We start from the raw sequence: 16,851 nt of genomic DNA, 5'->3' as shown, positions 1-16,851 counted from the left end.
CAATCCATTACGTTGCAGTATTTTGGCTTGACTAGCAAGTTTGTGTTGTGATTCTCAACAACGTTGAAACGTAGTTTCACCCTTTTCCATAGTTTTGAATAATAAATGTGTGGACTGACGATGTAGCGCAGCCTAGCTTATTCTAATAATTATTTAACATACTTTCATTCTGAATGATTCCCCCCTCCTCCCAGACAAGATCACATTATTATTGGATTGGTTGTTTGCCTGCCGGGTGAAGTTAGCTAAACATTTAACCTGCTAACTAGCAAGAGAAACATCATGTCACTCTCCAAAGGTGTAAAGAGGAAAGTTGACGGTGAAAACAGGGCATTTAAAGAGGAATGGACAGCGAACTATAATGTTCATCCTACCTGGTTTCATCAACGCAAAGCCGTTGTGAGACTCACATCTTCCGTGCTCACAATGTTCCCTTTCTATACATGCGAGTCGTCCTTTTCCTCAATGAATGTGATAAAGACGCACGAGAGGAATCGATTGATGCAAAAAAAAACTTGAGAACTGCCTGCGGATTAAAGTGACGTCCATATAACCAGATATCAAGCAAATACTGACCGATGGGAGATGCCACTTTTCACATTAAGTAAGTACCAAGCCTGTCGTTATTGTATTTAATAACCTAATTGTATTTTGTATATTTTGAATGAATGGCTCATTGTAATTATTATCCCTAATAGCGTGTTTGCTCTGTCGTTTCAGGAGCATAGGCCTATGCACCACCACCCCTCGCATAAGCGGATTACTTTTCTTTCTTTTCTTTTTTTCACCGATTTTGTTGTCAATGTTTTTCAGAATATTAAACTGAATTTGCTTTGTTACTGTTCATATGTGTGTTGCAGTCACATATACGTAAACATGACGTTTGAATTATTTACTGAGCTGGTGTTATTTTTTTCAAACCACACACGGCTATTTCAGCACTACACGTTGTCCACCTACTTATGATTCACTATGAGGGGTTCAGCGTCAGTGCGCTTCGGTGCACCCCGCTGCCTGATTGTCTGTCCCTGTGTCATTCACTCTCAACATGGATAAAAGTACAATAAGCATTATTCAGGTGGAGGTAGATTCTCTATTCGGACATTATAGGCGCTATATGTGGGACTGTCGGTCGGATATTGTAAAAAAAAAAGAAAGAAAAAAAAAAAAAAAAAAAGTGGATTCTCCAAATATTCTGCTGGGCCAAATATTATTGGTGATGGGCCAGCAATGGCCCGCGGGCCGCCTATTGCCGACCCCTGGCCTATACTATAGTTAGCTAGCGCCCCGCGCGGCCAGACCACAACCACAGGTCTTAATGTGTCAGGGGACTTAACAAACGACATGAGCTGATTTTGAGTTCTCCGGGTCCCCTGGGAGCTGAAAGGTTAAGCTAAATATCAGAGGGCTGAATTACGGCGTTGAGTAGAGCGCGGGAGGGGAGTATTTATTAGACAGGGCCAACCATCCATCAGGACTACGTCCGGACCCTCATCGCCACGCCGACCCACCTCTCTCCCATTAACGTCCCAGTATGCATGGTCTCCAGGCTGCTGGACCCCCCCCAGGGTCCCACTACTTTCTATCCACCAGGCATATGGTACGCCCGGGGGGGAGGTGGGGGGGGGGGGGTCAAATGCTCAGCGGTGAGTTAAGAGTCTCCAGAGGGTCGTGCCTCAGCTCCCAGCCTTTGTAGGGGCCCGTTCCTTCTGATGGATAGACATCACTAAACTGCTGAACAAACACCCCGTTAAGTCATCTGCATACATTACCCTAATGGAAAGGGAGAAATGTATCGATACAAACCCAAAATACCCTGATGTACGTCCAGCCAAACTGTTTGTGCGGTCAGCGAGCGCAACACACAGGCTAGAGGGCTGTCTTCAGAGTTTGACTTCTGTTGATCTTAAGAGGTAGCTGTTTAAAAACGAGTAGGGCTACTGCCAGTGAAACATGTTGAGAATTTCACAGCTTGTTTGTGTGGGTATTCAAATTGATCTTTCAGTCGGTCGAATTAGTTAAGGTTATACAAATAGATAATATTATTCTTGAAATTGTAGAAAACATTACCAGCACGTGCATGCACATTAGACACTTGGTCATTCTGACTGGGCGAGCGAGCCAAATGAGCGTTTCAATGCCTAATATTAGCGATCTGACATGAGAGTTTTATTCAGTTTATGTGTTTAGTTGGACTATTAGTGGAATATTAGGCTGCATGTAAACACAGTCATTGACTCTTTTTCAACTTTCCAACACAAGAGCGCACATGGGCACGCATGAACACACGCACACACACCCACACACCCACAAATACACACACACACACTGCCCCCCCCGCTCTCCACACACACATGCACGCACACACGCACGCACGCACGCACGCACGCACGCACGCACACACACACACACACACACACACACACACACACACACACACACACACACACACACACACACACACACACACACACACACACACACACACACACACACACACACACACACACACACACACACACACACACACACACACACACACACAGGTTTCCAGTTGTCCTTACTTATCAGTAAGGCAGCATACGTGTTCTGACTTCTTTCAGGGTTGCTCAACCATACAAATGCAAAACTTTAGCTGTTGTTCCATCTGTCATGTTGTCATGAGCAAACAACCATCTCTAATCCCAGTAAGGACTTTAAAACGGCATGTCCATGGTCTGATTTGTCTGGTTATCTCTCAGAAAGGAAATGTCAAACGTGGATTACAGTTACACTGCATTTCAGCATATGGCACAATCTACAGCAGCACTAAAACCTAGTCAAGCTCAGTCTCTCTACTTCTCTACATCTCATTACCTTGACTTTATGGATTCCTACCCAGTGCATGTGTTGTTTTCGTGTTACATGGTGGGCTGAACTCTACATCTGATATCTTAGCAACCGTAGAATAACAGAACTTTTTTTTTTTCTCGCAAACATAATAAAAAATACTGTTGCGTTAACGTTCCATCCAGGTTTTCAAAGAGAACAGGCGGAGATGGGAGGACACATGGAAGGCAACATTTAATTACACACTTTTCATCGTCAAAAACGGTGACGGTAATTATCTGCATTGATTCCAGCAGGGTCACGGAGGAGCCACGTCTCACCGTGTTATTTGTCTCACCCACAGCATGAACACTCACAGAACAGAAGAGTGTCTTTTTTGTTTTCTTTCTTTTTTTTCCACTCAATCGCTTATTTTTTATGGACTCAACGTCACAGAAATGGATCTGACCAAATCAGCCGCCATTTTGGACTCTAATACCAGAGGCCGGTGAGAGGGGGAGGAGAAGAAGGAGGGAGAGGCACCGAGGAGGAAGTGGGGCGTTTCCAGTCGTGGCCAAGCAGTCTGTCTCCCTCTCTCTGGGGAGGAGATCCAGACAGTGAGGGAGAGAACTGCTGCAGTATATCTGCACTTCTCCATTTCCTCTCACTCAAGTTCACATTCTCCAAGGAGCCGGGGAATCAATACTGACATCAGGGGCCTGAGCCGCCTCTCCTGCTTGTTCTGGTTCAGAGCTGCAGGGGAGGTCTCTGTGACTTGCCTCTAGTTTTTTCTTTTAATTACACAAATTTAAGTATCCTTCTTTGACTGGGAGCAGATTGTTAATGTGTTAGGAGGTGATTACATTTATGTCACCCAAAGCGCAAAGTACGCTTTAATAAATCCCCGGTTCGAACGAGGCTGACAAAGAGCGAAACTAAATGCTGTCCTAAGTGTGAGCGTACGAGCGTCAGGGACACCTTGACGAATCAACCTTTGAACGGTTCTCTAAAAGTAGTCAACTCCACACACCGAGAGACAGAGGACACAGGAATGATATCTGTTTACTGCACAGATATCCACAGAAGGTATCATCATCGCCCCCACGCCCCCCCCCCCCACCTTCCTCCCCCGAAGCTATTGATATTTGAGTTTCTTGTAACCAAGGAGACCTATAGAGCATGTGTAGGTAGGTGCCAGCTATCTGGGTGAACATACTGGAAGGCGCCAATAAGGGCTAAGGCATCGCTAATTCCATTTGAGAGCAGAACCGCTTGAGTTTAAGTGAAAGCACTCTGTTATCGAAACGAGAGAGGAGCCGCGAGTGTCCGATACACACAGCCCACAGACTTGGTTGTGTGGAGAGGCCTGTGGCTGGTCAGGAGATGGAATCAAGGGTGGGCGATAAGTCGGTGTGGGGGGGACGCGCTCCCATTAGAGGCCCCCCCGAGGGAGAGGCAGTGGTGGTGGTGGAGGCAGGAGGGCTGTAAAAATAGCTCCAGGGCTGAACTCACCCTGGGGACGTGGAGGAGGAGAGGGGGAGGAGATCTGATCAACATCTCAGTGCTAGACAGCCATAATCCATTCCCTAACCTAACCGCACCCCAACCCCTGCACCACCCCCCCAGTGCCACAAGTCACCCCCGAGTGCTACAAGTCACACTTATGGCCTTTTACTACTCATTCCTGTCAGGGAGAAAACAAAAAATACAGCTATAATACCCCCCCCCCCCCCCCCCCCCCCCCCTTCATCCATGCCCCAAAACATGTCTGACATGCCGGTCTGGTTTGATGAAGGTAGCAGACCATGGGACCAGACGATTGCTATGAATATGAACACAATAACAAATAAGAAAAAGGATATGGACATTTTTTCCACAAACTTATCCTGCTGGTCGTCTGTCTTGGGGAAGTTCTTGATGTCGTTCTCCAGCCTCTGGATGTGGCTCTCCATAGTGCTCAGGCTGCTCTTCAGGATGTCCGCAGAAACTGGTGAACGAGAGAGAAAAAAATATATAATCGTATATATTATGATATAGCATAAGCACGTCTCGATTCGTTTGGTTTCGAGAAACATCATGTCGATTCTAGTTGTGGTTGAATTGAGTTACTGCTGACAAGAGGCAGAGCTCTAGAACTCGATGATTCTTTTTATACCCATAAATACTTCTTTTTTTAAATACTTTTTTTCTCTTCTTAAATCAGTGCACTGGGGGTTTGGGCTGGGTTGAGCCACTTCACAGTAGAGTACATTCTGACACACTGACTGTAGTATCAGCCTGGAGTCTGTGTGGCCTAGAAAGCAAGTGTGTGTGCAAAAAAAAGTGAGTGCGTGTGACTCTACCTCATTAATCAGTCTGTAATCACTGTTTACAGAGTTCCTCTGGACTACACACTAACTATTCAGATCAGTCCTTTCAAGTGGGGACTTCAAAGAGCTGGAAGCGTCTTAGGGGATCAGGCGGGACAGGAGAGTAGAGGCAGTGCCATGTTAGGACTGCTGTACAGGCTTTAGTGTTATTGACTGGCGCGCGCACGCACACACACACACACACACACACACACACACACACACACACACACACACACACACACACACACACACACACACACACACACACACACACACACACACGTCTCCCACTAGGTTTACATAGTGTAAGGACAGTGGAAACTCAACTGAACTTTTCAAACTCATATTTACCAGATAACATCTGACAGTAGCTCTAATGTGACTATATCATCCACTGAACAGCATAAACCTAGCCAAATAAGTGTGCGGTGATATGACCGCTGTAGAGTCAGTCTGGCCAGGAGTAAGCTACACCTCCACAGTAGCCTGGCAAATGGAAGAGAAGATCAAAGTCAAAGTACCTCAATAAAAGTAGCTCAATTTTGGCTAGTTCAAAGCTCCCGATGCCTTTTAGATAGACCTTCACATGACAATTTCAAATCAAGGCCCACATTTCAATTTTAGTGGCTCAAGAGCACATCTCTATTTGCTGCACTTGATTCCACTGTATGCTTCAAAGTGGATCTCCACCTAGCACTGTCCCCGCATTTCATAGTCAATTGCCTTTTGCCAACAGTATGTCAGTCAACTAGCCCATGGATTTTCTGAAATAAAAACCATGTCAGTCGGTCGAGAGAGGACGCTGGCGTTGCTTGTTCGCCGCTTCTCAGGCGCTACACTACAGACTGTCTGTCTATGGCTCTGGAGAGAAACTCAGAACTACACAGATAAGTTAACCAGACAGATAAGATAGCCAGACTGTGTTTACCACCTCAGATTAATTAATGTATGCCCAGCCAAATCCATGTTTAGAGGTAGCTAGCTAACATTACATTGATCATACTCGTAAGACTTTTCACTTTTCAAAAAAATGCCGGTCGAGAGAGGACGCTGGCGTTGCTTGTTCGCCGCTTCTCCGCCCAAAATCTAGATATACTTGCATAGTAGAGTAGATTGTCCTACAAAGACACTTAGATTTAGATTTAGTAATCTAAGTAGTAATTAGACCCCTATACTTTCTTTTATTTATTTATTTTGCTTCTTTTTATTTTACTTCTCGATCTTTTCAGTTTGTAAAGCGTCTTTGAGTGTCTAGAAAAGCGCTATATAAGTCTAATGTATTATTATTATTATTATTATTATTATTATTATTATTATTATAATATTAAGACAACCAAACGCAGTTCACCATCTGACTGGATTGTCAGTGCAGCATCCATAAAAGTATGGACATATATATGTACAGTGTGATAGGTACAGACAAGGGCAAATACATAATATATGGACAGCAACCCACCCCTTAGATAAGCAATGTGCAGGCTATCAACAGAGGGGCCGTCTCAGTGACACAGAGGGCAGCCTACTCTTATTTTCCAGCCACTCCAGGGCAGATGTCTGCTGTTCTCTTTATTCTCTAACAGTCAGACAGCAGGCATAGATGGGGCTTACACTTACAGCACATAACGCCACGAGAGAAACACACACACACACACACACACACACACACACACACACACACACACACACACACACACACAGACGCCACAAATCAATCTCTCGGCGGTGCAACAACACAAAGAGGTGAGGTCACTGTCATTAGTGATGAGGCTGGGAGGATCTGGTGACTGGGGGGGGGATTTACCGTTCTCTCCAATCAAGGCTCAGAGAGCCGAAGGTTAGGTCTTACTCCTGGGGCCTCTGGGAAGACACACACACACACACACACACAGACAGACAGACACACACACACACACACACACACACACACACACACACAGACACACACACACACACAGACACACACAGACACACACACACACAGAGACACACACACACACACACACACACACACACACACAGACACACACACACACACACACAGACAGACACACACACACACACACACACACAGACACACAGACACACAGACACACACACACACACACACACACACACAGACACACACACACACACACAGACACACACACACACACACACACACACACAGAGACACACACACACACACACACACACACAGAGACACACACACACACACACACACACACACACACACACAGACAGCCATACAGAACCACTCTAGCACTGATAGGGCCGTGGAGAGATCCTCTGACAAGCCTGTTGTCTCTGATCTGAGCCAGCGCTGACAGCAGGGGAGAGGAATGAAGAGGTGGAGAGGTGGGCCGACAGATGCCAGAGACGGACAGATCCGATACACGAGTATGCATCATCACTGGGACGTCTTCATGATTGGCCTGGGCTCAGGAACACTCTCAGGGCCTGTTGCTGGTATGAGAGTGGGGGCTAGCTAAAGCAGCCGAGGTGATGATTACACTGGCGTTGGTCATGGAGAGCCAAGGAAATGAATCCCAGGCACATGCTAAGCTTCAAGAGGAGACTCGTTTACAGCAACAGGATGACAGCCTCCAAAACTATGTCGGCAGATCGAGTCTCGAGTCAGAAATTGTGAAATACAGTACCCACATTTTTTACACACATGTAAAGTTATAAACATTATTCATACATTGGGAGCATGAGGTGCAAAAAGTCAGACAAATAATTCTGCAGGAAGTACTGTTTGAAGTTCACTTTATCAAAGCATTACTGGCCCATTGCAAAGACAAGGAGGCAAAACAATATTTTCTTAAACATTTTTTTATTGGCTATAGCTAGATAGGAAGTGCAATGGCAACAAGGGCCTTCCGAATACTATGTAAATGTCTCTTTTGAAGTCACTTCATAAGTAAGAGCCTGTTGTGGGTCAGTTGGTGGTTTTTAGAAATGCATATACATGACGACGACTGCTGTTTATCCCTCTACTAGATAACTCTGCAGGAACCCTGCTCGGTACCAAGTAGGGATCCTTTTGGGATATCATTAGTAAAATTAACTCAAAAATAAAATTGTTTTCAGGGGACGACAGAAGCAACACTGGTATCTTCCGAGAGCACATTTTGCAGGGATCAGGGAAGGAAAAAAAAACAGCAAAAAACCCCACAACACAATCGTTAGCTGTGTTCCCTCTTCCTCGTGGAGTAGGGATTTCTGGGACATGTCTAATTAGCCTAATGACTGCTGTCAGCAAGACCTGCTGGTGGATTTTAATGACGCACGTCGAATATCTGTGTCTCCAGGTTTCTAAGTTGGATAAGCGTTTTGTTTCCAGGTAACTTCTTACACACAGAAAATCATGTCATGTAATATATGCTTTAAACAGTGCTATATTTTTTGGAGCAGTTATTTTTGGGGGTTAGTAATGTGTTTGATATGCATGCTGGAAGACACATAGAGACACACAGAGAGAGAGAGAGAGAGAGAGAGAGAGAGAGAGAGAGAGAGAGAGAGAGAGAGAGAGAGAGAGAGAGAAAGAGAGAGAGAGAGAGAGAGAGAGATATACAGTGGTGTAGTCTACGTGATACGCAGGACTAGGCCGTATACCCACTAGGAAAGGCCAAGGATTTCCGTACACCCACTTAAAAATGTGTGAGGATACGTAACAGCGTTTTGTGACAGAACTTTCACACTTTCATTCATAAAATTCACCCCGTCGGTGTTACGAAGCACTTGACTTTTGGACCATTGGGACTGACTATGGCGTCATACACCATCACAGGGAGCGCAGATTTATTTTTATGGCGTTCAGAAATAAATGATGTTTATAAATATATATATATATATATATATATATATAGAGAGAGAGAGAGAGAGAGAGAGAGAGAGAGAGAGACAGAGAGAAAGACAGAGAAAGAGAGAGATTGTGAGTTTTGTCAAGTTTAGGAGCCAGCCACCCCCTCTACTGTACAGAACAGGGAGCGTGTGTGTGTATGGGAGGTGTGTGTCTGTGTGTGAGAGAGAGAGACCTTTGCATTAATGACAAAGTTACACAATAAGACAAACTCCTCCATGGCCAACACCTTTCAGATTTACCGCATCGTTACCATGGACACTGTGACTGGCCCTCTGAGGAGCATTCATTTTCGTGACAAAGGGACAGACAATAACTATTAAGCTTTGTCCTATTTCCTCTAAGAATAAACTGCCGTGAAAAAAGTCCCTGGTCGTCATAAAACCGAGAAGATGTGCAACACAAAATAGCAAATCATCTGCTCTAATGTGAAGATGTCAGCGTTATATTCAGTCATTTGTTGGAAGGGGCCACTTTCGATTTGGATTTATGGACAAGGCATACCGATCTTTCATCCCTCGCTCTTGCAGTGCCATCAAAGGTTACAAAGGAAATGAAGATTTATTTTGAACATGGCCGCAAACGTGGCATAAAGGATCACGTTTTAAACGATCTCTACACTTGAGCAAAGAAAGGCAAATGTAAAATAAAACCAAAGAAGAAGGTCAGCCAAGAATGAATTCACACAGAATAGTGTGTGTGTGTGTGCGTGTGTGTGTATATATATGTTTGTTTGTGTGTGTGTGTGTGTGTGTATATGTTTGATTCTGTGTGTGTGTGTGTGTATATATGTTTGATTCTGTGTGTGTGTGTGTGTGTGTGTGTGTGTGTGTGTGTGTGTGTGTGTGTGTGTGCGCGCGTGTTGCACATTGTACGTGTATGCAAGCATGTTGTGAGAGGCGGAGAGGGAACGGCATGTTTGATTGGCTGACAAATTAGGATTCAGATTTATAGTTCTAACCTTCTTCATCTAAACCCTATCCATTTCAGACGACGTGATTAAGATGTGTTTGCATGACTCAAAGCCCGTGCTCTCTGCGCGACAAATTAAGACTACAACTAGAGAGGAGAAAGAAGGCACAGACATTATTAACCGACATTACAAGGCACACCCATTGCCATTAGTAAAGGTTCATTAGGTTTGCGCATAGAGGGAAGTTCACTACTGTATATTCTCCCCCTGATAAATGAACGCAGTTTGGGTTGTGAGAGAGGGAGAGTGGTTGGGGCAGAGCAGCATCAACCCTTCAATCAGATGTAAAATGAATTTGAAGCTCCAGAGTCCCTAACAGCCGAGCCCTTTCAGAGCTCCGTATAATTCACCCTGGCCCCAGCTCATTATCTGTACCAGATATCAATGATTGTAGTCCGACCGCCCGTCCCCCTGTACGCACTTCATAACATCAAGCGCAGAGGAGGGCGAGCTTGTAATGAGTCCTTTCAACGCATGGCCAAGAAGAAGATACGCCATTGTGTGGCCTTCATGATATTACGCTGACATTGACTATTGATCAGCAGAATAATGACAAGAAACTAGTCCATTGTGAGACTATATCACAGCGTATGGTATAATGGAGATGGTTTTTCAGGCATTCTAATTTTGTTCACGCAACCAGCTTGTCTGAAAACAGTACCCATTTGCACTTAGACATGCATAACATGTGTTTGGCTTTTCATCTCTCTACCTGTGGCACCTGAAAGTGACTATGAAACGAGGCAGGAAACAGACAAGGAAGCAACAGTATACTGAGAGTGTAGAGTGAGAGACAAAAGGATAAATACAACTCAACGTGTTCCCCGTTCAGCCGGCATCAAAGCGGCTCCGGTTTCCGGAGTGAAAGTGATACTGTTGCGGTGACAAAAGCAGTCAAATTGTTCTTTCTGATTACCTAGGATCTGGTGACGCTGGAACATGAGACGGTGAGACTGAGAGGAGATCTTTAAGGCTACGCCGAGCTAAGAAATGAGGCGATTTGCATGAACAGTCAGATGCTGAAACGTAAATTCGTTCATACCGTGTCACCCTTTTTGAGTTATCCATTTAGCAACTGAATTCGCTTTTTACGCACACGACTTTCGATGCTACTCCTCAAGGAGAAAATGTACGCTGTTTATGAACGTTCCTCCAACATGAGCTAAAAATAACACAATGCATCTGCTATTGCATGCACATACAGGAATTGCATTATCACTGAGAAGCAGAAAACAAAGTCGTCCGCATACAATTCAATTAATATCACTGGGGGAGGGTAAATCCACACCATACACAGCCACGCATCAGGGTTTCCGTTAACCGGTAATTACCGGTCTTTGTCCGGTAACATTTGTTGAAGTCCGACAAACTGAAAACTCGTCGGACAAAATGTCCGGTGAAAATAATCACCACCATTCTCAGCTGAGCACCAAACACACACACACCCACACACACACACTGCCCGAGAGAGAAGGACCCGCCCCCTCCAGCCAGCCTATAGGCTAACCAAAGGGGGCGGGTCCTTCTCTCTCGGGCAGTGCCGCGCGTGCACGAGTGTGTGTGTGTCCGGTGCCCAGCTGAAAATGGTGGCCCGAAGCGGAAAGCCTTATCTTTATCGCACAATAACAAGGATAACAAACGAAACGGACAACATTTACACTAAGACAGTGTGCGAATTAAATCACGGTGTGCGGGGGAGCCCAGGGATTCAAGCAACAAAAAGAAAATCTCCTGACGGAAAAAAAAGTTCTGGCCAAATCGGGGCCGGTGGCTTTCCGCGCGCGTGCGATGTTCCGTTCTACGTTCTAATGCTTTGACTTTTCTTTCGAAAAATGTGAATACATTTCCGCGTTGTCGAAAATCAATGACACATCGCTAGTCAACTAACACGGCTTGTTTTATGAGCCTGCTAACAATGTAAAGTAGTGTTGTAAGATGGAGACAAACTTCAGCTATATGATCTAACAGCCGGTCTTCAGGACGACATACAGACCCGTATGAGCTTACAGGGCTATCCCCTAAGTATGATTTGACAGGCAGCTAAACGAAAATGCCTTCCCAACCAGCGAGACCTGGGGGGTGTTCCATCAACGTCGCCAAAGGGAAACCTAGGCCCACTTCGCCAAGTCCCGCGAGACTCTTAAAAAGATCCAGGCATATCTTGATAGATCTCGCGAGACTTGTCAAAACAAGCCCAGACTTTCCTCCAGCGACGTCGATGGAACACCCCCCTGGTTATAGAAATGACGTTGTTTTATTGATAAAAAAAATTAAAAAGGGTAAAACTGGAAAGAGAAAATTGAAAACTCACATTAATCCCAAACAATTTAACAAACTTCAGTTAACGTAATGTGGAGTCCGTTCATTGATCGATGCTGTCTGTTCAGTTCCCAGTGAGGCGCCCGTTCAGCGCTGGACATAATGGCATAGCGCGCATGCGAATCATGTTATATTATTATATAGCTCGCATCTAATCGTATCGGATGAGAAATAGACATTAAATGGCATATATAGGCCACTACACAACAGTAATCACCGCGACAAACAGCTATATTAGATTTGGAGAAAAAAAAATATGATTTTGAAAAAAAATTTTTTTATTATATTTTAATATGATGACCGGAATAATTCACGTTTGTCCGGTAAATCGAAATCTTCCCGGACACGATGTCCGGCGGCAAATTTTTCTAACGGAAACCCTGCCACGCATACAGTAATTACAATTCCCCATCAATGATGTGTTAATCGCATGGAAATAAAGGAATAAATCTGTTTTACTTGCGCTCCATTTACTCTGTAAATGTGTATTTTACTCAAATCTCCCACTTAATAAAGTGTTATCATAATTACGGATTTATTTACTGATTTCATCAGAAGGATTCCCCCTCCCCCCCCCCCCCCCCCCCCCCCCGACAAAACCATCAGGTTTGAATATGCTGGATAAATGAACTGTAAGTAATGGTAAACCTTTTAATCTGAAAATCCCCATTCAAGCAATGAACACATATTCCAATCATTTAAGACAGATCATAGAGCCGTCATTATCATTACAGTCAAACAAAGACCTCAGATTAACGACTGAAATGGTAGGGAACAGATGGAACACAGACTAGTTTAACGTGTATAGGTTTACAATTGAGTTCAACAGTGACAAATGGCACTGTCGTAGCCAAGACATATGTTTGACATCCACTATGGTTAATGACTCTACAAAACTTGGAACAAGGGTATTGTATTCTCTACATGGCCTCCCTCAACATCCTGTAAACACGGTAGCAAGGTTGATCGCCACATTTTTCTCCAAGACCTTAAAAATGCTTCAAAAGTGAGACTAAAAATGCTTCAAAAGTGAGACTATAAATGCTTCAAAAGTGAGACTAAAAATGCTTCAGAAGTGAGACTAAAAATGCTTCAAAAGTGTAGACATTGACCCGGGAAGCGTGTAGTCATGGAGATGCAGTGGCCCTGTCCATGGATAATGTCCTGTATAAGCTGGATGGGTTATCTGCCCTCTGGAATGAACACAAGAAAGACAACTAAACAAACTGAATGGCTTCCTTCAATGTGCTGACTGAAAAAAAAACTGTTGCTCTTCAAGTAGTAGCCTGAAGCAAGATGGTCACTTCACTTTGTGGAGACATGTTTTCCTTTGATAAAGGAAAGGCCTAAACATCAGTCTCTGATGTCAAACAAAACAGTAAATTAGGTGCGGAGGATAATGGAGACTTGGAAACTTCTTTGACAGGAGACGACTGACCATAGCCTGAGGTACCTACTGTGTGTGTGTGTGTGTGTGTGTGTGTGTGTGTGTGTGTGTGTGCGTGTGTGTGTATGTGTGTGTGTGTGTGTCGGTGAATCGGTGGTGGGTGGGTAGCCCATTGGAATGTGTGAATACACAAATGAAACAGATGGCTAAGATGGGGGGATATTTACAGATAAACACACACCTTTGTCCATTGGACAATCCCTTCCCTCTGCCCTAGGGTAAGGGGAAGCGTCCCTATGTTCATTCATACCTGAGACTCAACTGTAGCAAAATAGTCAAGTAGTAAATAACTTCCCCATGCACTTTCGGTCAATGTTCTTAACTATCAATATTCACATTCCATATTTCATTCAGGGACCACACGGTATGTTTTTCTATGTACCATTCAACCTTCGATCCTTCATTGAAGTCGTTTATCATGCTAAGTGAAGCTTTGTCAATGGATTGAGCATCATTGTATGTGAACTATACTTGTAACAATGAGTGAATTAATTGCATAATCTATCATACGAATCTCAGTTTCTCCTCAACAAAAGCGTCGTGATTTCGACAGCACATTCGGTGAATCAGTGAATACACTGGCGAGGCTGAGCAGACAAGCCTCTGAGACAGAATGTGGAGCGGAGAGAGGGAGAGAGGGAGAGAAAGGGAGGAGTGCTATCGGTGGCAGTCTGGAGAGGTTGACTCCTGCTCTCACATTCATTCAGGACTTCAAAGTTCTGTCGTTATCACCTGGCCGAGGCTATTTCACCTCACACCTCTGAGGGACACGCTTCACTGGCGGGGCTGGCTGACATTTCCAAGAGTCAAGAGACAATAGAACAAAGTTACTTGACTTCTCAACATTCGGGCCGGTCAGTGGGTGTGCCGGCAAATTGGAACAGTAACCCCCAACAGAAACCCCACATTAACACAACGGAGACAAGAACGCAGGGACTCTGATACAGAGAGAAACATCGGTCATTATCCATTCATAAACAAGACAAGAGCAACAACAACTAATTATGTTGACGCTAATAATATAATGTTGTTATGCAACACATATATTCAATCATGCATAATATAGGTAAACATATTTAACATGTGGTTATGTATTTTGTAGGCATATTGTCACATGTTGATAGCTGTATATCAGTACCCTGCTCTGTGTAAATACAAGATTGTATTTGATTTCCACAAACTCAACTTTCTTGCTCAGATCCAGTTGGTGGTTGTCCCTCAACACCATGGTGGCGGTACCCATTGGACCCATTAGTCCAAGGTCAGGTGGCTAGTCAGGGAGAGGGGTTTCTGATTTAGAACACACTCCTCTGCCTCCCTCTCCATGTCTTGCTATCTTTCTTTCTTTCTTGTTTCTCTTTCTATCTCACTCCAGCCTCTCTATTGGTCTCTCTCTCTCTCTCTCTCTCTCTCTCTCTCTCTCTCTCTCTCTCTCTCTCTCTCTCTCTCTCTCTCTCTCTCTCTCAATATATTTCTCACACATACACACTCCCTCCCTGTAGCTCACTTTCTCTCTCTCTCTCTCTCTCTCTCTCTCTCTCTCTCTCTCTCTCTCTCCTCTTTTGGCATTCACTCACTGTCCCCATTCTTAGCTCAACAGCTCCCTCTGTGAGACAGATCACTTCCAGGGAGGAACTGCCCATATATGGCATGTTTACACAAAGCCTCCCCAAGTTAATTGACTGTAACCTTTCTACACTACACATACAGTGGGGCTCAACTAGTCTCTGCGCTATAGCAGTGTTACTTACCCCAGACCCATCTCATCCAAAGTGGGATAATGACCAAACAGTTGATTCAACAGAGGCCAACATGTATTTTCAACGATCTAGAAGCAACCCTGCAGAGGAAAGTAATGCTACATGAACAACAACGCTACTATTGATTAGAAAAATAATGTTTCGGTGCAATTTCACACTTGTGACAATGAAAATGGAACTATGAGTATACCCAACTCTCAGATCACAGCAGGTAGCACAAATGTCACAGAAATGAGGTTACATTAATGCAAAACAAGAACCGTTAGATTGAGTTATATTGTCTAAATTCTGATTGAAGAAGTTGATGTTATCTATGCGACTCTGATGCACTCTAACAACAACTAGGACAACGTAAACATAATTCACCTCAGGATATAAAACCCAAACAAATGTGTTCATGACACATACTTCCTAAATCAACATAATTATATTTGGTGAACAACAGCCTGCAAATGTTTTTTTATTGAAGCGAGAACCATGACAACACAGATTGATTACGCCATGAGTCAACAGCGGTGAGTCCTTCCGCTAGTCTGTTTCCTGATGTTGATGAAGTGCTACGGAGAGATCTCACCCTGTAATTTTCACGGATCATTCTAATAAACCCGCAGAGGTGTCAGTGAAAACCTGCAGACTTCAGTGTCTCATGCACTGCTTAAATAAATGCTCCTCATTGATAATCAATGAGTCTTTGTTGTAATGAAGACTTTTGTTCTTGGGAGAATGGGCATTTGTTTGTCTTCTTTTTTACAGGAGCAGTCACACTGCTGTTGTTCAGACTGTGGGTTGTTTGGGGTCAAACCCACAAGCTTGAAGCTGGGGTGGATCTGATCAGACGCTCTGTCTTTGTTGCCCTGAGTCAGAAGTGTCTGATTGGCCAGAACACACACTGTTCAATATCTCTTTTTATTGTCTTTAGTCCTGGTGGGTATACCTAAGGCCCACCTAAACCCCCACGCTGCACATGTTATATGAATGGACTGGAGCATCCTCCCAGTGGTGCCAGCCCTCTCTCCTCATTACTCTGCACTGCGGAAAGGAAAAGAATAAGAGCACCCATAAGACATGTTTAATAAGAATTAACAACAGGGTGTATGCCCTGCAGGTATTGTAAAATACTAAATGAAAATCCAGCCAGAACAGTTGGACACCGGAGTTAAAAGGCTCTGAGGATAAATGACTTTTCCCCTTTTTGTATTTACTGAAACACATTAGAAAGTCATGGCCCCCGGGGATAACTAGCGGTCTTATGGAGCTGATCTGAGGAATCAGGCGGCATTCCTCCAAGGACTGGATTCACCCATTCAACAGAACAGCATTTTATATTATAC

At 44.2% G+C, this 16,851-nt stretch overlaps 1 protein-coding gene across 1 annotated transcript in view; it reads right to left on the bottom strand.

The window, feature by feature from the left end:
- diaph2 (diaphanous-related formin 2) overlaps positions 1 to 16,851 on the bottom strand; it is a gene marked incomplete at its 5' end in the record, with an annotated part of 433,487 nt that overhangs the window by 103,187 nt on the left and 313,449 nt on the right. The window contains one exon of the mRNA XM_080525622.1: positions 4,671 to 4,795. Coding sequence (XP_080381748.1) covers positions 4,671 to 4,795 — 125 coding nt within the window. The remainder of the gene's footprint in view (positions 1 to 4,670; positions 4,796 to 16,851) is intronic.

Source organism: Nansenia antarctica (assembly GCF_963989245.1).
Source record: "Nansenia antarctica genome assembly, chromosome: 3".
Lineage (NCBI taxonomy): Eukaryota > Metazoa > Chordata > Actinopteri > Argentiniformes > Microstomatidae > Nansenia > Nansenia antarctica.
This window is presented reverse-complemented; position numbering and strand designations above follow the sequence as displayed.